The sequence below is a fragment of the Oculina patagonica genome, chromosome 4 (genome assembly GCF_052425735.1).
Source record: "Oculina patagonica isolate OP01 chromosome 4, crgOcupat, whole genome shotgun sequence".
NCBI classification, from domain to species: Eukaryota; Metazoa; Cnidaria; class Anthozoa; order Scleractinia; family Oculinidae; genus Oculina; species Oculina patagonica.
The window spans coordinates 63,369,708-63,391,421 of NC_135761.1; the positions used below are offsets into that span (position 1 = coordinate 63,369,708).

A 21,714-nucleotide genomic window follows, 5' to 3' on the forward strand; every position below is an offset into this window, starting at 1 on the left:
TTCAAAGGGTGTTTCACCTTAAGATTTTTCGTGATCCTCACAAAAGTGCTGGCCAAATAATTTTGGGTTTCTTTTTCATTGTAAAGAATTGAATCTCTTACACGCTCTAGGAAACAGTTTTCCGTTGTTAAAAAAAATGAAAAAATTAAAGGAAAAAACACCAGGCATCATGACATGGCAATTCTTGTACGTGGACCGGGAGATGTAAATTAAAGCTGAACACTTTTCGCAGTGACTTCAAGCATTACCTTTTTTGCTCAACCAAATAATCATAAACTGTTCCTGTGATTTATAGCAGCTTATTGTGTGGATACAGAATTTTAATAATCTCAAGTATTTTCAAAACTCACGTGTCCTGATTGAAAAGCTTCAAAAGTGTATTCGTGACCAGGTTTAAAACCGACCGGAAATGTTTTTGCCCATGCAACGTAGTTCATTAACATTCGTCTGGTTAGAAACATGATGCAGTCCTCGTTTTAGCCCTTTGTTAGTTTAAATGTGCCATAGACGAACACTTGTTGGTTCTTGGCATTGTGTGATCATTTTCTATCTCGAGTACTTTAAGTACACATTTCCGTCAACGTCAATTTCTTAAAGACGCTGTTAAAAGATCCCTTTCTGACTGACTGGTCAGGAATTTACTAAACGATCAAAGAACAGCACGTACCACAAGGCTAGAAGGCAAGGACGAGGATACAGAAAAAAAGGTAAACGAGTAAAATATTTAGTGCTCGATGAAAAAAAAGATGCCAATATTATATTGTTATTTGTTTTGCTTGAGATTTTGTAGCATCAAACGTAATGTCCTCCATAGTTGGTAATCATTGGCCCACTGTATTAGTTTTAGAATCTAAGCTAATTCAATCCAATTGGCTCTGAAAAACTATTTTAAAATGTTTTGTTTCCAACAAAATTATTGAGTTATACTGTTAGACATAGGGCATAATTAACTGAGTTCTACGGTTGACATTCGCCAAAAAAGTACTTGCTTCTCTTTCACTTTTGTTATCTAAGTTTGCCATTGGAAGACGTACGGTTTCGTTCTCTTCTCCTTTACTGTCAGTTCCAGTAAGCTGAAAGGACCCGAGCCAAACAACATTAACATTTTCAAGAGATCAATCAACAAGGTTTTTTATTTTGGATACTTCAGTTCAGTTGAGAATTTTGTTACATTTTCTTTTGACGATTTTTAAGTGGAATTCCTTAGAGCATTTACATTCCCCTGAGTACTTATCAACCTGTGGAGATGTTCAGCTATCTCTTCCAGTGCAGATAAAGTGTCAGTTCTGAATGTTGATTTAGATGGTCTTGAGTAATCAAAGAAAATGTCTAATCTTTCATGGTTATCTATATTCATAATACACTTAATCAAAAGGAGACACTCATGCACATGAATCATGAATTTACAATCTGTAAAGCACGTAGCGAATGAATGAAACAACGAAAAGTAAAAGAATTTTTTTTGGACTTCTGCATTGCAAACTGGTTATGAAAGCCATCCAAAATACTAGATACCAACCTGACTCGAATGCCTTCAACATCCTTAAATTAACTGAATTCATTCCATAAGATACTTGATCAGGCTAAAAGTCCTTACATAGCATTGTCATCCATCACGGATAAATTCATTTGGTATTCTAATAAACTTAAACGTAAGCGTTTCATTCAACACCACAGACTGAAGCTCTTTGTTCAACGTTTCCTCTGGTTCTAGTTGCTCTTTCGTCACCATTTTATCTGTATTGTATCCGGTGTGAAGTGTGCAAGTGTGGGCACGACTTTGAAAATCAAGCTGGATTCTAGTAAATTAACTAAGCCCGGGTTTCTGACCACTTAAGACAGACAGAATACTGAAATGTTTGTGTAGTAGATTTCACATTGCTCAACCTTGTGCTTCACATTTGTTTTCCTTGTTTAATATTTTACGTATTAAATCTAAGCATTGTTTTTTATTGTTTAAAAAGTCTCAAATACTTTTCAGTATGTAAGGCATTTTGAACTGACACCCTTGAGAGCATTGCAAATGCATCATTCGCTGTGGCACTAGTGGTAGCCCGAAAATATATTCTCTTTCATTAAAACAAGGCCTTCATATTTTGGTAGAGTGGAGAGGCACCCAGCTGTTGAATGTTCACAATAAACCGGAATCACTGAACTTCAGTCGTATGTATCGCCGTCAAAGACTAAACTAACTGCATCGGTCAGGTAAATGTCACTCCTAGTATTCACAAGGACGTAACCTTCAGTTTTATGGTTTAGATGCTTTTTCCCCAGGACTGTAATTACTTAGTTTATCATGTAAAGACTTTGAAGAATCGATTGGAACCTACAAACACTGAGCAGGGCCCTAACTGCGGTAAAAAGCTCTTTATTTAAGCCCTACGGTTTGTGAGGAACAGGGCAACGGTAATTGTTTGGAGCAGCCTCTTTTCAAATCATAATTCAAAACATTGAAATCCTACACAAATTTACACATTTCTACAAACATGCATTCACAGATTTACAGTATACCTATATACCGTAACTCTAATAACAATGGCCGAATTAAGTTATCTAAATAGCTTTAGATTTATAGACGTGCAACAGGACACGTTTTGGCTTAGAGTGATTAATGCCCTTTACAACATTTGCTTTGTTCTGTTTGTTATATAATATTTTTAAGAACAAAGAGTCTCGTGGTTCAATCGGATACAGCTGGGCTGGCTTATAAACCCCAAACTTAAAACACTACAATGTCAGTAATGCCTTATGATATTTACCTGTGAAGACAATGGTAATACATGACTAGAAAATGTTAAAGAGATAAAAACATATTACCTTTAAACCCAACTAAATAGTATTTTTCTTAGATAGGATTTAATAATAAAATCCTTTGTTACAGCCCCCCTGGGCAGCGTTTTTCTTTTATGGAGTCCGCATAAATCCTGCCATTTACGCTGAATCAAGAAAAAAAAAGACGGGTGACGAGTGTGCTAAAACTTTGTCGTCCATATTGTCAGTCAGTAGACGAAGCTTGGGTGGGCTGTGGACTGTTCAACAAAAACAGTAGCCAGATGCAAGCGGCTGAGAAACATTTAAGGCTAGTTAGCCTTTTTTATTTCTAAAAGTTTTAATGTAAAAAGAAATATTAAATGTTGCATACTAAATTGCAAATACAGCGACAGTTCAGTAAGAAAACTGTCGCTACAGGGGCATTCATTCAATCTTCATAGACCGCTTGATTCAAAGATTTTTAATTCAAAGGAATCAATGGAATTCAATTACAAAGTATTAAAAAATTCTCAAGTAAGTGACTATTTCAATAGATTTTAGATATAGCTGGCCATTAGAACAGCCTTGATATTTTTTATTTTTCTGTCGTTTTCTTTTTTCCGTTTTAAAAGGGTCCTTCAAAATTCATAGATCCGGAAAGCCTCTCGCCAAGTAAAAGCTGATTGAACTAACGTTTTCCGTGTTGCCGGTTTGAATCACGTTTTACGAAGATTAAACAAAAAATCTTGCTGTCCATAATTTGGGATTAAAATCTACATTAAAAGCATTTTATTATTTTAAAAGGATTAACGGATATTATCCTATGAACATTAAAATACAAGTTATAAAAGGAATGAAAAAAATTCCAGAAAGAAGGACAATTCACTTCCGATATTGTTTTAAAAAACTAAATCAAACAATGTTTGGCGACCTTGACGAAATATAAATACATTGTTCCAAAAGACGACAAGTTCAAGGTTAAAAAGACTGAAATCAAAAAGCAATTCATTGCCAAAGTAATCAAACAAAATGCTAAATATCCTAGCAACCGATGTTGGTGAATGACACGCGACCCAACAAAAAAATCTTTCTTCCATAGAGGCACGTTTGCCTAAGAGCTTTTTAAAACTGCGTCATTTAGACTTAACTTTGTAAAATTTAAGAGCCCTGTCATTTACCAATGTAATTTCCGCGCATTTTTAAGTTGTTATTCAGTGTTCTGCCGATTTTTTCGTGTTATACTGTTTTAAGCTATAGGCCTGTACGTGAAGGCGTTTATGATACCGGCGGTCACATCAAACGCCTTCTAGACGTGATATAATCCGAAAAGGTAAACGTTATAGCTGATCAATTTTTAATTGTCTCTTTTTTTATTTAGCTCAATTGTCACATCAATGCTTGTCAAAATATCCAATTGAATTCTCTGGCCTGTGACAAGAAAAAAAAACAAGCCTATGATCACGTTCACAACCTTAGCAGAATAAATTTTATCATTTAGTTCCAGATGATTCCTTTGTCTCGTCGTCTGTCTTTGTTTATTTACTTTTTCACAGGAGTGTTACATCAATTTTTCGTGATTGGCAAACCCTAGTAAAAAAATTAAAAACCAAAAACCTTTAAAGACGTGAGCTGCGATAAAGGCATGATCCGCTCTTAAGAAGTTAAGTGGCCATTACTTCGGTATCTCACAGAGTGTCGGCACAATAAGCTTTTTAAAATGATCTTGCTCAGTTATAACCCTAAGTGGCAGTGTAGAAAGTGTTGAAAGTGCAAGTCACTTATGGCATCGCAATCAGATGAAATTTCAGATAAGGAAAATGGAAATAATTCAGACATTGACCCCATTGAGGTTGACATAGACTCTACAGCAAGCAACTTTTCAAAATTTTGGTGGCAACTTTTTGATATTTGAGCAACTTTCGAGCAACTTTTGGGCATATTGTGAAGCAACTTTTCCTGAATTTACTAGCACAATCTATTCATGCCTAACTGGTATCATAAAAGCCAAAAATCGTCATCTTGTTGGAGCTATGCAGAATTATAATTATCGTCCCTGCCCGCTTAATTGTTTTTTTTTTTTCTTGGGGGGGGGGGGGGGGGCGATTCTTTGTTATTGGAAAAGTTGGAATGAACAAGAAACAACATGCGTTACTCCTCAATTAAGTACAAAGACGACATGGCTTTTGTCTGCGTTTTAATACGAAATCAGGTCAAAATTTTAAAGCATCAGCAAACTAGGTCCGTACTGGAGAGGTCAGGATATATTTTGCAAGTTCGCTTCTGGAGAATTTGATGATGGAGGAAATAACAAATAATAAAATAACAAAAAATTTTTTTTTTTAGAAATCCGGACGAGAAACATTTTTTTTCTTTTACTTGGCCTTAGAGCGTCTTTCTGGCTCGTGCTTAATATCAACGAAAAAAACTCGCCTGTTAGCCTGGGGGAAGTACTAATATTTACAAAACGTGTCTTTCAGAAAGTAAAAAAATCGGATTGTTTTCTAACAATATTTAACTCGCGTGTGTTGTACTTCCTTGATGAGGAATATTAAAGGAAGGAATCGAATTTCATACTTCTGTCATAACAACAGGAAGTTGTACCTGGTAACAAAATTTTCTTGTGTTGGCAAACCCACAGTAGTTACAACGGTCTCTCACAAGTTGTACTTATTACTGATATATTTGACTGCAAATTCCTGGCGGTTTGAGATTCAGCAAATTTTACTCTGGGACGGATCAGTTTTTCCCTGTCAGCTTTAGCGTTTATTGGCAAAAATACCGACCTCTTTGTCGACGATCACAGTACGTAAATAGTGGGCGTGATTGTTTTCTTCGAAAAACTAGAGACTATTCTGCGCACAGACAGGTATGATTGACCCTGAATATCATGCAATTAATTTAGTGTTAGTTTCTATTCCATGAGCCCATGGATATGGTCTAGAAAAATGTCAAAAGTCTAGAAATATATGTAAGTACAGTCTAGAAAAATGTCAAAAGCAAAATCCACTGTCACAATCAGGCCCGAACAAAATTTCGCGTATTCCTGTCGAAAAAATTCACCACTGATCTGAATTTAGTAAATTGGTATTCATATATTGTGGCGTCATCTTTGCGCTTGTCACGCGTTCGTGGGAAAGGCGAGATCACGTGACGAGCGCAAAAGAGCGTAGGACGCTCGGGGTGGGGGACCGTGGGGGACAAGAGGACTAGAGCCCGGGGAGAAAGGCGGCAGGAAAAGGGAAAAGGGAGGGCTAGAGGGGGGTTGTAAGGTGGGGAAACAGGAAAAATTTTTTTGAAAAATATAAAAGGGGGGGGGGGAGGGGGGGGGGGGGGAGGGGGGGGGCCCCCCCCCCCCCCCCCTTTAAAAAAAAGGTCTTCCAGGCCAAGTTTGAAATAAAAGCCGGGAGGAAATACCGTAGATACTGTGGCTAATTACAAGGTCACAATCATCTATGTTTAGTATGATTTCCGGGAAGCATTAAACGGAAATCTTTCTGGTCTAAATCACAGGGCAACCATACAACTCACCCTTGGGGGGAGGGCTTGTACAGCATTTGGCCCAGTAGCTATACTTAGAGTCGGGTCAGATTGGATAAATCCCAATTATTCTGACCGGTACTTTAAGTAGGCAATAAATTCTAAAATCTAAGATCCAAGACTAAGATGACACAGAAACCTTCCATGACGTCAGTCTTCTCATATTCCCGGCTCAACCCAGGCCCCTGGTGACCGCAGTGATTTCCCTGCACTGATATAATGTCTGGGCTTATCCGTATGTAAGTTCCCTGTTCTCACAAACTCATTTAATTTTCCATCAAAGATTGCGGGCCAAGCATAAAGCCACAGAAACCGGCTGCGAGCCAAGAACACGGATAGGATCTCGTGCAAGGTAATATTTAGCAGTGTTAGCAAATTTCAAAATTTGTAACAATATGTTCGATCTGTTATAACGGCTGATCCAAACCGTTGTATTCATGAACTTTTGTCTCAACTGAATAATATAGCCGGCTGCCGGCTAATTAATATTACTTCTCTCTACTTGTTCGTTGCCTTACAATAATAGCCACTGGGTGACTGTCGCTTTTTAGTGTAAGGCTAGATATTTTCACACCGAATAAGACAATTTTCATTTGCTTTTATAGCTTGATTTGTTTCGTGCTTGCCTTAGCGCACTTCATTATTATCGGTTGACGATCTGCAAGGATAATACGCTGGTCATTGCTGAAAGGAAACCACCAGCAGTATGTATTAAAGCGCGCAGCTAATTTAGTGGGCTGGGCGCTAGAAGGCGAGGAACCATGTTTTCAGAAACATTCGTAGCGTGTGCATGTTTCCCAGTTTTGCCACACAGGAAGCATTCCATTGTTTTCAGCGTTATTTCTTTATCACCAAGAAGAAAAATTTCTTTCTGTTACACAGCAAAAACAATCCGTGTTTCCGCACGGCATGAAACCATGGCAAAATGAGGAAACAATTATGGAAACATGTTTCCTCGTTTTGCCGGGCGCGGTTATATTTTCAACTTTGCGCTTAAAGTATAAACGCTCATTTCACGTTGAAACTTCTTGTCGAATACAGTTCAGTTGAGAATTTTTTCGTTTTAAATCTGACTCGACTGTTGCTATTTTTAAACGAATAGTGAGTATATTAAAAATCGCTCACTTCGTCTACTGTTTCGGCTACTGTATCGATGAATGTGGAGAGTGTCTGGGCTGCTTTAGTAAGGTCCACCAAAGCAACGCCAAGAAAATCAATTTACTCCAGCCGGCCTGAACAAAACTTTAGGAGCTGAGCAGAATTTTAACATATCATGACCTTGCAATTCCTTTGTCAAACGCCGGTTCCCTTTTCAGGGGATCATTTCCGACTGGTTCATTTTTCGGGTCAACTCACCCAACTAATTTGGGTTAGATTTGCAGTTGTAAAGTTATGTAAAGCTATAAAATACAAGTTCATACCTACAAACGTAATAACAATTCTATTTTGATAAGTTTGTTAAAGAAAGTATTGACAACGAACTTTTCATATCCAGGTATTTAAAATAGCCTGCGTGATTTCCAGGTGGACAGTATATTGCGCCGGTGTCGTTTTAAATAGCTTAGGTACTTGAAATTTGCTTTCTCTGGCATTGGTTTGTTATTTTACATAATTTTGAACATTGTTCCATCACAGTTTTGTTTATTTTTATAATTTAAGCCTCGCACTTTCCAGCGTTTTGACATTATTGTTTAAAATATTGATGCTGTTCATGCATAAGAAGGGCGTGAAACCGACACTCAAGCCATTTCTTGACAGCACAAAAATTCCGCAAAGAGCAATGAAAAATATGCCTTACAGTAATTCTTGTGTCATTGCAAACCCTCTGAACTAGCGTAAAATGTTTCAAAAGGTAAGCTTCTATTTTTTAATCAGGTATCCGCATCACTGACGTCATAAAACATGGTCCTTTTAATCTGCACCATCATTTGTCTTTCCGATCTTCTTATAATCAAAAAGCTGAGAAAATCAGTTATCTTTGTTACAATTCTTTAAACTGCTGAAAACAAATTACATGCACACGACGATATAAAGTCGTGCACCATAACATGTTTTGGCTTAGGTCAAGCTTACAATGACTATCTTTTATCAGTTTTGTTTTGTCAGAAAGGAAACCCCCCCCCCCCCCCCCAGCTGGAGAATGAAGAAAAAGAAACCTTGGCCTCGAGCGCTTTCACCCGCTCTGGGATTGAGGGGAGGGGAATGGGAACCAATAGCGCGTTAATTCTCCGCCTAGTCCATATCTCCCTCCCTTATGTTATCCACGTTGAAAAGAAATCCTCAGCGAGTTGTATTCTTTTATTGCGAGTTCTATTCTCAGCTTTACTCAGGAGTTTATTCGACAAAAGAATAGCCAATCTCATTTACCAAGGTTACGGTTTGAAATGTTGATTTGTAAAGAAAATAATCTAGTCTTTGAACAGGTTTAACAGGTCAAGTTGCTGAACATCAGTTCATTTACTAATTATTTGTTCTACTAATAAACTGGAAGTTTAAACATGTTTGAAGCAACAATTCGCTGCCAAGATATGCAAACTAGTAAGCCAAACAATAAACGGTGGCCTTGGTTCCCATGCATGTGAAGGGCATGGGAAAACACTTCTTATTTTACCAAACAACAAGTTCAAGGTTATAGGATGCCCAGAATAGTCGTTCATTGCTAAGGTTTGCAAATTAATTGAGTATCCTAGCAACAGATACTTCTGAAGGACATGCAACCACCAAAAAATTTCATTTGTCATATTGAGTCCTAATTTCATACTTTGAGGGCCTTGTCGTTGCCTCAGCGTTGTCTTTACACTGAGATCTTTCAGTTATAATTCAGAAGTGAACTCTAGTAAATTTATAGCGCGTTTTGGGACAGACATGGCTTGTACGTGTCGGTGATTTCTACCGCGCAGCTGGTTAACTGTGACCCACAAGAGAAAATGTAACAGCTGATCAATTTTTTATTGTTCTTTTTTTCATATTTTTGTCTGTTGGTTAATTGTCGTGTCAATGTTTGTCATAAAATCCAATTAAAAGTTTTCTGGTCGGTGACCGGGAAAAGACACGAACATATTGCCTCGATCACGTCCCGTAATACCGTACTGATTGATCTTTGATCACTTGTTTGTGACCACTTTGTTCTCATCTAATTTTCTTGTACTGTTCTAGTCTCGTCTGTCTGTGTTTACCCGTCTGTTTGTTTATTGTTAATTTAGTTAGTTCCTACAAGGCAAGCCCAACTACAGTGCAAAAAATGAAAACATCTGAGACGTGACTTTTACACTCACTCAGAAAGTGACTGAAGTGGCCATAAATCGCGCATATTATATTCGGCGGGTCGTGGTCAATTAAACAGTGGTCGGTCCATTCCCGCGTGAATGGTGCATAAAATATTGAATACCGCATTTCTTCCATCATGTGTTTCTGATATTAAAATAACCCTATAGATGTGCAAAAACAAATAAAAGTACACCGTAAGAAAAGGTAGAATAACTCCTAATTTCTTTACAAAGATAAAATCGTACTATAAAATGATAAAGCTAGTTTAAGTGATTTACCAAGTGAATGGCATTTCCACGACAGTACATTGCATAGACTCGTTATTTTGTGTGAGTTACTTCATGTGAAATGCTTGATATTCCCGCTTTCATTGTTTGTTTTTTAGCACGTAACATTGGCTTCATGAATGCAGAACGATAAATAACCTAAATTTTAGAATTACGGGCGATTTCCTTATCTCGTTTTTGCTAATCTGTTTAAATGCAGAAGGGACGACACTGGTATTTACATCCTCTTACCTCAACAAATGGTGAGGGGAATCCGCTGAGTGAAGTGCAGGCGCAAACGAAAAGTAAATCCACCCTCCCTTCCCTACCAAGTCTTTCGTCCCACACTCGCCCCAGCCCGCACGCGTGTTTCAATTTAGTAAATTTTGAACCGGATATTTAGCGGAGGCGTCTATCTACAGACGTCTCATGTGTACCGTCTCCCCGGGGGCAGAATGCGGAAGGAATGGGTCACTCGATTCTGTCATAACAAAGGAAGTTGTGGTTAAGAACCTCCACGAAGTGAACAAATATTTTAACATGTGACCAGAGAGCGGTTCAAAGTTTGTTTACCAGCCGGCTGCCTGCATATGTCTGGGCTTTCTTAGTTAGTCCCGTGCGTTTACTTAAAATTAGACGGGTGATTTGAAGTCAGCTTGACAGCGAGTTATTGGCAGGAGGATACTGAGCTTAGGATCGCAGATTAGCAAAAAGTTATAGCAGTGAGCTGGTGAGTAGGGACTAATTTCGACTTAGTACACCTGTAGTGGTAGATGGCGAGAATCGGTCAGTGCATGCATGCATGCTAGATATGTCGTTTTGATCGATTTATCATACACGTTATACAGGGTTTACGTATTTTAGCCATATGCTAAGTCTCTCGGTTGCCGATTAAAATTGAGGATCGCAACTCAAGCAAAGCGTTTCAAGAGTTCTGAACAACAAGTCTGCATGATATACACCCTTCTCTCTAAACTCAAACAATGAATTAACTGTGTTTCATTTGGCATTACTACTAAACGAGTCTAGAACCCTAATGAAGGGACAGACAAACTGTCTTTTGGTTTTTTGATTCCGTCACAATATTAGAGCACAATGTTATAATTGACTTGCTTAGTTTATGGCAGGGGCGGACGCATGATTTGCTCGAATGTATACAGATGTATCTATGCGCCTTTACGAGTGCTACATTTTGAAGTAAATTAATTTAACAAATTTTACACCTTGTCTTAATATAGTTTTAAATTTGATGTTCGTTATATTTTTATTCCAGTTACCCTTAGTAAGACATATATATTTTTCAGACACCTCCGTATCATATATATCCGGCCTTAATTAATTCATGAGATCGTTTCTATCGCTATGTTTTAGACCCCGGTAAGTGTTTATCATTTTAGTGCCAGTTAGAACGTGAAATTGACATTTGCATTTGCGTCAAATGACAATTTCACGTTGATTTATTACACATTTGCGGAAAAAAAGCAAGTGCCTCGATTAAGCCTAAGGCTTGGTAAGCTTGTTCACTAGGCACGGAATCACAACAAAAAGAGGACCGAATCGGCCGAAACCTGGAATACTGGAAAATATTTTTAAAAAAATTCTCAATGTCAAAGACGAGAAAATGATTTGTTTGCATCTAAACAAACGTCCATACGCGTAAGCACTGCGAGCCGTTCTCGTAGCTTTTCCCGCCTCACCGATTGCATGTTTTCTTCTCCTGGTCTTTTGCCTTGTCAATCAAGTAAGATTTTGCAAAATTAAAGTTGCCAACTTCAACTTTATATCGCCCACCGTACCATTTCTGCGTTACCAAAAAAGAAAGCCCTAAGCTGCTTTGCGTGTAGTGTAGAAGAGTGACTCCAACTATACAAGACTAATACTATGGAAGCACGCGTCCTGAACACCAAGGGTTTCTTCAGTCTTCTGAAAATTTCGCTCTTCTTCTCTAGCCCCTTATACAAAATACTTTTCATCAAGAGCTCAAAATGTGTCCACAATGAATGATATGACTTGACACGAACACGAACAATTACAGTGGTTTAATGTTGTAGAACTGTACTCGACAATTAGTAACTAATTACGATAAGAATGATCTAAGTGGATTAAAATGCCAGAGCATCATATATGTTCATATGGAAAAAGCAATACTGAACGTGATAATTTGACGAGAATTCCTTTATTTGAGTACCCATAGAGCATGTCTATGTTCACAGGAACATGCATGTGTAAAGTTCGACAAACGATGAGAGAAATCTTCATTCCAGGCCAGCTTTACATTAACTAGCGACTTTGATGACACGCTTCTGCTTGTAGATATAAATTGTTTTTCCTCTATAGAACAGTTCATATGTTTCCTTTTCATGTCGTACCATCTAAGAAGAGAATCTGAACGTTTAGAGAACGTACAAAATTGATTATATAGGAGTCATGTAACGATAATGAAGGCATTGTTGGCGTTGCAAAAGATGGCTTTCAGATCAAAGTATTAACCTATGATCAAAGTTAAACAATGATATACTGAGGCATAGGAAAATTATAAGCTGAAAAGGAAACAAGGATGATTGACATTCAAGAGGATTAGGATGGATTATGAACACTGGACTTGAAAAATTTAGGCTTCAGTTTTCAAGAGAGTGCCTGTCGTGACGTATCGTCCTCAAGCAGACGAGGAGAAGAGAAGAGTCGATAAGTGCATGAAACAAAATATGCTTACTTTTGTGTAGTTATTCAATTAATACGGTTGAATAGCTGGTGACAGAGTTCCATTGACGACAAAGAACAAAGTAGGTTTGTGTTTTCCAATCTGTGGAGGTGCGGTTCATTAATCTGGTTAGCTCAAGAAGAGTAGAGATTCTTTGAGTTGCTTATACAAAGCAGGGCTACTTTTCTATCACAGTGTCTCCAAACGGCCAGCGGAGCTTCATCCGATATATTGGAGTAATACGGGTCATGTGTCTGCTAAAGGTAATGGTTTTTGAGCAGCTTTAGTTTGTTCGTGACTCGAATTTTTAATGCCTTTAGTGTGGAACAAGGCACCTCTTTTCAAGTATCTTATGGGTTTTTTTTTTTGCATCCCGTGTCCATTGCATGCAAAAGGTTAACAAACTTAGGCATCTTTTGTTCAAGCACAGTATAGGTGTTTGGGAGAGCCTTGAGGGAGGGTTCTCAAATTTGTGAGCCAACGCCAAACCGACGAAACACAGCAGCAGCTAACGAGCAACCTGTAGTGAACTTTGCACTTGCCGGGAATTTGTAAGGGGAGTGGGGAGGGAGCGGGAAGGAATGCCTCACATCAGCTTTGTTGGTATGAGCTGCCCAAAAGGTCATATATTTTGCTTCTTTTGCCTGAAACAAGTTTAACAGTCAGTCTTTTACACTAGGTATAAGGCATCTAGTGAGCCGCTTGACTGCAACATTTAACTTCCAAATAAAACTGGGAAAGAAATTGAAAAGCGCTTTTGTCAGATCCAATAAGTTTTCTTGGTTACTTCAATGGGCGAGTGTTTGAATTTGAGCCCATCCGGATTGTCATTACCACGAGCACTTTATAGACAACTTTTTTCCTGTTTTTCTTTCTGTGCGGCATACACTCTGCTGAAGAGACCCAATAGGTCGAAACAGCTTCTTTTTTTTTTTTTTTTTTTTTTTTTTTTCTTTTTTTTTTTTTTTTCCTTTTTTTTTTTTTTTTTTTTTTTTTCTTTCCTTCTTTTTTTTTTTCTTTACTTTTAGAGACCTTTTCTGGATCGAACGGGGGTAAAAACCAACTTCAGGCCTGAAATTAAATATTGTGGTCTCAGTTTGCTACATTCTTGGACAATTGAAATAAAAATTAAAACCACCCCCTCCCCCATTTTAATGACAGGAAATATTACGCGTTTTGGTTTTAGCGCGAATTCATCAGTAAATCGGGGGAAGAGGAGAGGTTCATTTCTCTTTTTATTCGTCCAAGATTGAAGGATAAGGGTTTCAAGAACAGGATCTAGGAAGGAGCACCCCTGCCACAATTTTAATTTGTACTCCTCCCCCCCGCCCCCTGGGAAAATTAGCATAATATGCCCTGACTCAAGGCACTCGTAAACGGACTTTGGAATTACTTCACTTTAGAACATACCACTTTTGGTGTTTTGTTACATAACACATGTTACATAACAACGCACGTGAAGACACTTGTTAGCCATGGTTATATTTGATTGACATGCCTAATAACCGTATAAAAACAAAACGAGTGTAGAACATTTGAAAATCAGCGTCTGAACATGTAAGCCTTAAACAAAGTGGAACACCTTGTTTTTCGAAGCAGCGTTTTGAAGGGATGAGCATCGCTCTTGTTTCGCCCGTGACATGCAAAACATGCACTCAACACGTGAAGCAGGCACGAGAAGGCAGTTTGTCACCATGGTAACCATGATAAGCATGGATAACTTTGATTGACGGGCTAAGAGTATATCGCTCTTGCTTCCTGAGTGTTAATTGTATTTACTTAAAAAATCTTGCCCGAGGAATACAATCACGGCATCACGCCAACTTGTAAAGGTTTGAACCACAGGAGAGGTGACTTTCTGCGTCATCCAAGCTCTTTCTTTCTCATTAACACATACTTAAATAAGTTCTTTGAATTCTTAAGGTAAGCAGAACTTTATTTTAGAAATTTCGTAGGAATATTTGCTTTATTATATTCATCCATAATTGATTTTTCTATCCAAAAGTTATTTTGTATTGCCAGTGGCAAGTATCCATTCCCTTGACCTCTTGAAATTGTTTAAAACAGTACTATGCAACAAACGGTGGTGTTGGGCAGTCTGTCAGTGAGTCCACTCCAAAAAGGCTGTCTGCTTTAATTTTGTGGACAATTATTCGTCCGTATAAAATGCACATATCGCTCGCAGGTCAATTAAGCTGATCATTGTCTTAATGGATTAAAAAAATTGCTCTTTTACCAACAAACCGTCATTAAATGGTTTCATGGCATGTACTTCAATTAGAAGCTGTATTTGTTAGGGAAAGCTCTGTGTTCTCTCTATAATTTAATTGTGTAAACTTTTGTGTTAATAAATTTGCCGGCCGGTCAAGTTGAGTCAGTGAAACCACAGAGAACAAAAGGGCAATACAAGTATTTGTTTGCTATGCAGGAATTGTAAGAGCCACTCTGTTAATGAGGTGTCGCCCGCTACAAGGCACAAGATCACGCACGCACATTTAGTATCAAATATGCCTCTTACTTTCGAACTAAAAAAATCAAACGTCTCGTATCGCCCTTGAAAAAGACAAGAAGTTGATAATAAGCAGTATTGAGCTGGTTTGGTGCATTTAATAGGCTTAACTTTAGGTGAACCGGAACAGAATTATATTACTCGGATGACAATGTCATTTATTTATGTATAGGTCGTAGTAATTTACGAGAGCAGTAATCGATACTCGACACATTCCTGAATGTTCTTGCTGTGTTGATTTTTGTCTCAGACAACAAACTGTATTTTACCTCTTCTGATATCAGGTGATGAGCCTTGCCGGTCAGGGAAAAGGACTTATCAAAGCAAGGAAACCTTCCCGACCCTTATGATTGGTTCACAATGAAGGAAATACCGATGAAGAAGTCTGACAATAGCCTACTTCCACTTCGCGGTAAAATATCGCCTCCCACGATTTTAAACTGCGAAAGTCATGCTACAGAGCAGAGAGATTACAATAGGGAAACCACAAACCCTGTGTTTGGAAGAGAACGTTTGTTTTCCGCGTCTTCAAAGAGCGCTTCTAGCTCTAAACACGATTCAAGTTTGTCCGAAAGATGCCTGACTCCGCCGTTTACTCCACCGGCAGACGGTGACCACGGTGTCCTGTTAAGAAGACCTTCTGAGCATTTTCTTGAAGTTTTAGAAGAACATAAACAGGGACCAACTTTACCTAAGGTATTATCAGCGTCGTGTTTGCCTCCACTGCGCCGAGCGTTTCAAGGAGAAGACTCGTCCAAAAGGATTTTGAGAGGAACTAAAATTGCATTCAGTGGTAACATTCACGCTGAGACTACATTTTCGCGCCAAGTGGAATCTAATGGGGGTCCGTTGCTTCTTGTTTCTGGGGAGAGGAGAGAGCTGACAGCACCAAACCTCGTTAACAAAAGGATTCTACGCAAATCACAATCCCTACCTTTGATTAAGCCATGCTCTGCTCTAACCGCAGGAATAGACTACCTAAACGTTTCCGGCTTTCAAAACCACACACAATCCGCGATCTTGAGTGAGGAACAAAAAATAGGCACCTGCAATCGAGCGAATAATTCGCCTATCGACGAATATCTAGAGGAAATAAGCGATGAAGACGAGGAAATTGATGAAGATGACGAAGAAAACACCTTAGAGAAGTTTAGTATGATTTGTCACTGGTTAAAAGACTGCGAGAAAGCTAAGGTCTCGTAGCAGCAGGATTTCAAACAGTTATTCAGGAAATGTCTCTGTAAATATCGGTTTTTGTGGACTTTGCGTGCATGCTGTGTCGAAAGATATCAGCACTCAGTTTCTCTTATTACAAATTTATCTAATTCTGTGTCCCTTGGAAGAAAAGACCCTTCCACATATTTTTCAACAACTTGATAGTTACCTTGGGTAGAAAATTCCCTATCGACACTGCTGAATAGAACAATAGAACACCTCCGGTTTGAATTAGTAGGGTTCCCATAGAAGTCTTAAATTTTACCTTTCGTGTAGCAGAAAAGATATAGCTTACACAACATCTGTGTTGGCTTGCAAAATTGTGCAATTTTCACCTCGATCGGCGATATGGCGATATCATGGGTGGGGTATTTAGTTGATCTGTTCCCACTATAAAAATCATTCTGTGAACGTTTTACACTTTTACGTTTCATCTCAGTCGGGTCAAAACAAGGCAGAGATCACTCCAACTTGTGAAAGTTTTACTCATTTTAAAGTACTTTTGACAAAGTGTCGATAAGTTTTCTATCCAAGGGAAATATCAGGCAGTTATTTAAACAAACGAGATCAATACTTCAGGATTAAACTATATTGCTTAACTTAATCGCCTTTATGTGGAATCATAAATAAGGCAACACACCATCGAGCAAAAAAAAAATAATCTGGATAATTAATTTCAACTTTCTCTTTTTTGTTGGGAAATCAAAAAATGCGTGATGTAACTTTGACCCGACGTGTCCACCGCTAAATCGTGTCCACGTGTCCACCGCTAAATCCGGTGCTCATCACGGAATCAATCTTAACTTCTTCCCCGGCCGGTACGGGGTATAATTTCAGTGGCAGTTCATTTGAAAATTTGTAAATAACTTATTGAAAAGATGTACATTGCTAGTTAACGAAGCGCTAAATTGATACAATTTGTTACAAATTTTGCAAAATCGCTATATTTTCTTATCATAACAGCATCTGTTTCTTATTATAGTGTTATTTTTAATTTATATACTGCGTGGTTATACTATAATAAGACAAAGAAAAGGCGGCCGCCATGAAAGATTTATTTACGTCTCGTCCGCTAGAAAAGTGGCGTGTATTTGTTTAGAGTTTATCCACAATGTGGCAGACCTGCATTTCTGCTTACTTTATTCCACTGGGTGGTCTTATGGAATATTTACTTTTTTCAGTGGAGGCAAAAACTGCTTATCGCGACCCAAGATATATATGTCAAGTGCATTTATCTGCTGCAAACTTTGTACATAAAAGAGTGATATGTAAAAGATAATTTATTCTTATAATGTGTGTTCGGTGCACGGGATCGAGATTAAAAATAAATAAAAGTCGATGTTAATTATTCAAAGTCAGTGTACTTGCATTGAATTGTTTGCCGGTTAATGTTCTTACTTGGAGAAGGCTGTAAAGATCTATGGCAATAAAAATCATAAAGTTGGGAATATTGTCTTGATAAATTACCAAATTATCCGAACTAACATTGTAGAACGTTAAGTAATAAGTAAAGAGAATTTATCTTCTGAGCTTGGAATGATTTGTAAGGAATACAATGGAAAATTGCGGCATGTTGGAAAACGAAAATTGGACGGTCGAGATATCGGGAGTAAAATTGTAATATTGGACTCGACTTTTGGTTTGTGAGAAGGATCAAGAAATCAAGGGATCAAGTAATCTGGATTCCATTGTCCTTAAAAAGCCTCAGTGGTTTTCACTAACGATGCAACCATAAGCGCAAGCAAAATAGTCTATACAAGCACTTAGCAACACAAACGCGAGCCTGAACAATCAAATGTTTAGTTGATCACTGTACTTGAGTGCGTTCGCATCTTGCTGCCATGTGCATGTTAAGTCAGGCTTAAATGAGCAACCAAAATACTGCGAATATATTTGTGGCTTTCCTGGGCCCACTGAAGCGCGCGTGACTTGAAGATATATAGTTATTGGGTGTGTGTCAAGTGTGTGGTGTCGCTAGAGGGGCTGCTGTAGTCAGGATTCCTAGTATTTTATCCAGAAAAACAATAGACTTGCAAACAAAGGGGCTCTATTTTAATTGTTTAAGCCTTAAAGCCATTCTGCTGAGACAATCAAATGAAACTTACTCCTTTATTTCTCGTTGAGAAATAATTTGGTGCAGTGAGCTAGCTAAACGCGAGCTGGCCTACACGCCGAACTACACCGGTTCGATAGTTCCGGGCTCGAGCCTGGCGTCTTTGTACTGTGCTCCTCCGCTGAACACTGTATTCTCACAGTGCACCGGAGAGAATTTTCGAGTAAACTGATCAGATTTTTGACCGAAATATGGGTAACGCTAACCTGTGATAGACTAGTATCCCATCGAAGGCGGAGAAGTTTGACAGAAACCAGAGTCACCAGTGTGCCTGGGAACATGCCCCAAAACACACTAGCTTTATTCATTCAGTCTTAGATTTCGGTCAGAAATGACTACCTGAATGATGATGAAGCCAACTAGCTACAGCTGAAAAAATGAAACGAGAAAAACCTTTCACCGACTAGTGCACGTTTCATTTTCGCGATTCTAGACGAAAATTAATTCCTCGAGAAAATAGAGGGTATTAACAAAATACTTTGGGTGCGGTCAGCACCTGCTTAACATGTAGCTTGTTTGAAGTGTCTAGGGTAACAGGATTAAAACAAGAGTATTTTTGCCACTGCAGGCAAAGAAAACGCTAGCGATTACGCTGGTACGAGATGCACTCCACGGCGGAAAGAAAAGAAGCAGGGACGACCAGAAAGGGCAAGTCAAAAATTTAAAACGCTTTCACTTCAAGCTGTTGATCATTAGGAAACTCAACGGCTGAAAGTTGTATAATCCAGTACGGATGTTAGCTACCCAGGGGATCTGTTTCAAGAGTGAGCACCATACTTGTCTAAGTTCTGTAGTAGCTTAAATGACCTGCAGACATAATGTCCAATATCTTCTTGGAATTCTCCGTTAAGCTCCTTTCAGCAAGGACAGCTAGTTAAGGAGAGACAGACTTACTCAGTTGCATGGATGGTTTAAGTGAAGACAATGAAATTCCTTTATCTAATTTTAAACTGACAAAATAACTGCTGAGAAAAGTATGTTTAACAAACTCAGTCCCACACAGAGCGTCAATATTTACTGCCAACGAAATATGTCCAGCGTCGAAAGAATGTAAACCATGCATTCTCTCTTTACTCTCAAAACACTTGTAGCGGAAGGCGGAAGGAAGACAGAGCTATTGAAGTGTATACATACTAGATCAGTGAGGGAAAGGTGATCAGTGAGGGAAAGGTGAACTGAAAAAATATTAAACTAAGCTTAAAAGCTTTGAGGCTACACAAACAACATATCGATAACATTTGATTCCGTTCCCCTGTATGTGCACTTAAATGGCTGTTTACGATCATTTTCTAATATATTTGTTCTGGTGAAAGTATTTCATAAAAAAAATTCATAGTCGAGTGTCTCTTTTGCTAATCCGGGCGCCATGTGTAAAGGCGCAAATTCTGTGATGATGGTGTACAATCGGATTATTGATTTTGAGGGCTCGGCTTTAGACCTTCATGTACGACAGAGAAGTTGAGGTACTTCTCTTGAAAAAGACACTGTCAAGGACACTCGTGTCCCCTCAAAGAACTAGTCTCCCGGCTACACCAGTTCTGATTGCGTGGGGGAGGGGAGGGCAGGGGGTGGACGTGGATAAGTATAGAGTAAATAAGTACTTCTAATTTTTAGATCTAGAGGGATCTTTTATGCATGCATCATTTATGATCTTTTATGTTTTTCATATATCATGTCCAGCTGCTAAAAGAACTCCAGAAATATGAAAATGTTCTTTTGCTTATATCTTCGTTAAAGTTTTCTTCAGTCTGTGCTTCCTCTATTTCATTACCCCTGCGTCTACGAATACCCCCCCCCCCCCATATTAGAAGAGGATACCTTCCCAAACGGACCAACAGAGTCCACATAATTACGCTTAATCACGTCTCTTCAACTAAGAAATAAAACTCGGTAAATGTATGTTTTATACTGTCTGAAAAACGTTTTTCCTCATAACTTAATCGAGGTATAAAATTATCTCTCCTTTTTTGGAACTTTTCTCAAAGAAAGATCTGGATCATGGTTATGGTCTTTTAAAAAGTGGAAAAATGTAAAACGTGCTGTATTGGCCCATTTGGGAATAATGATAGTTATATAATCCTAGCACGAGTGACGTCCATGACTTATCTGCATGGTAGGTCGAGAAATTGTAGCTTTCTTAAGCTTTTGGAAGTAAAAATATCCGACCGGAAGGATATTAGCAGTTGACCCTTAACATTTCTCACCGATGGAACGTGCAGAGCAATCAAAAGATGGAATTTTAACAGTTAACAGTCTAAAAATACTGTTAAATTGCCTGACTAAAAGCTGATGTCCATATGATGCCCAGACTCGCTGATGGTTCACGGTGATTTGAATATTTTACTTGAGTGCGAGTTATATCTTTCAAGGTCGGCTAGGGTGTTTAGATATACAGCATACAGGGGGAATTTAAATTGGGTAGACAGTATTTTAAGCTAAAATTGGGCCTTCAATGAGTATAAAGTAAACTGTTTTTTTTCCAGGTTTTTTCTATGTTTTTGGTATTTTGCATGATTTTGAGCGAAAATTTTGGGTATACCGGTAACATGTTTTTCAGGAACATTGGTATACTATTTACCTTCCGGCCGACCTTGATCTTTCTCAGTGAGTCGCTTTTCAACTCTCAGGAGTTGGGAGGGGGGTATGGTACACCTGAACGACGGGGTAGTGCCGATAAATTTTGTGGTTTGTTTGCATTCTGTTTTTTGTTTTGTTTTTTTGCTTGGAGGGGAGGGGAGGGGTGTACAATTTTGCCGAATTCGTATTCTTCAGAGAGAAAAAATTCCGTTACTAGTTATTCCGTGTGTCTATTCCTGCCAGAAAAAGTACCCCCTGTCCGGGGGGACTCCTCATTGATGTTTAACAAAAAAGCGTGCAAAGCAGAACGTTTTCCGAAGCTCGGCAATTAAATAAATTTAGATAAAGAGGTCGGAGAAAATTCTAGTCAGACATTTATATCCAATCTCAAAGGATTAGTAGACCTCAGATTTTTAATTAGATGTCTCGTTAAAAGGGTCAGGAAAGAGAACTAGATAAATTTTGACAAGTCGGCACAGATTCTCCGTGTCTTTTTATTACATATACCTGAAGTTGTTAAGATTACTAGGCACGTGTACACGAAACATACGGGGTATGCCAACTTCGTTATATCTACTTTGTACTTTGTACTTTAAACAAACATACATCCACTGACTAAAAGAGCGTTTTCGTTCTGTAAAGAGCTAAAAGAAACAAGTTAGTAAAAAAAGATTAAAGCGAGTCGGATACACTCCAGTGTCACCAATGTATCTCCAAGGCTAATCTTGACAAGGATTCGTTTGTTTTCCACTAATCGTAAATCACCCAGCTTAGTATT

The 21,714-nt window shown here is 38.4% G+C and overlaps 1 protein-coding gene across 5 annotated transcripts; it reads left to right on the forward strand.

Moving 5' to 3' along the window:
- Positions 1–80: 80 nt before the first annotated feature.
- On the forward strand, positions 81–17,586 carry LOC144651077 (uncharacterized). Of its 5 annotated transcripts, none has more exons than XM_078510951.1 (3): positions 81–707; positions 6,572–6,640; positions 15,316–17,586. In XM_078510951.1, the coding sequence occupies exon 3, from the start codon at positions 15,392–15,394 to the stop codon at positions 16,232–16,234; it is 843 nt and encodes a 280-aa protein (XP_078367077.1). In that variant the 5' UTR covers positions 81–707; positions 6,572–6,640; positions 15,316–15,391; the 3' UTR covers positions 16,235–17,586. The 5 variants fall into 5 exon arrangements, with proteins under 5 accessions (XP_078367077.1, XP_078367075.1, XP_078367076.1 ...); XM_078510949.1 differs by lacking the exon at positions 81–707 and adding an exon at positions 830–2,205; XM_078510950.1 differs by lacking the exon at positions 81–707 and adding an exon at positions 4,838–5,617.
- Positions 17,587–21,714: the final 4,128 nt, after the last annotated feature.

Bases quoted from the DNA above. Each gene is read 5' to 3' on its own strand.
- LOC144651077 (XM_078510951.1), top strand. From the start codon at position 15,392: ATGAAGGAAATACCGATGAAGAAGTCTGACAATAGCCTACTTCCACTT.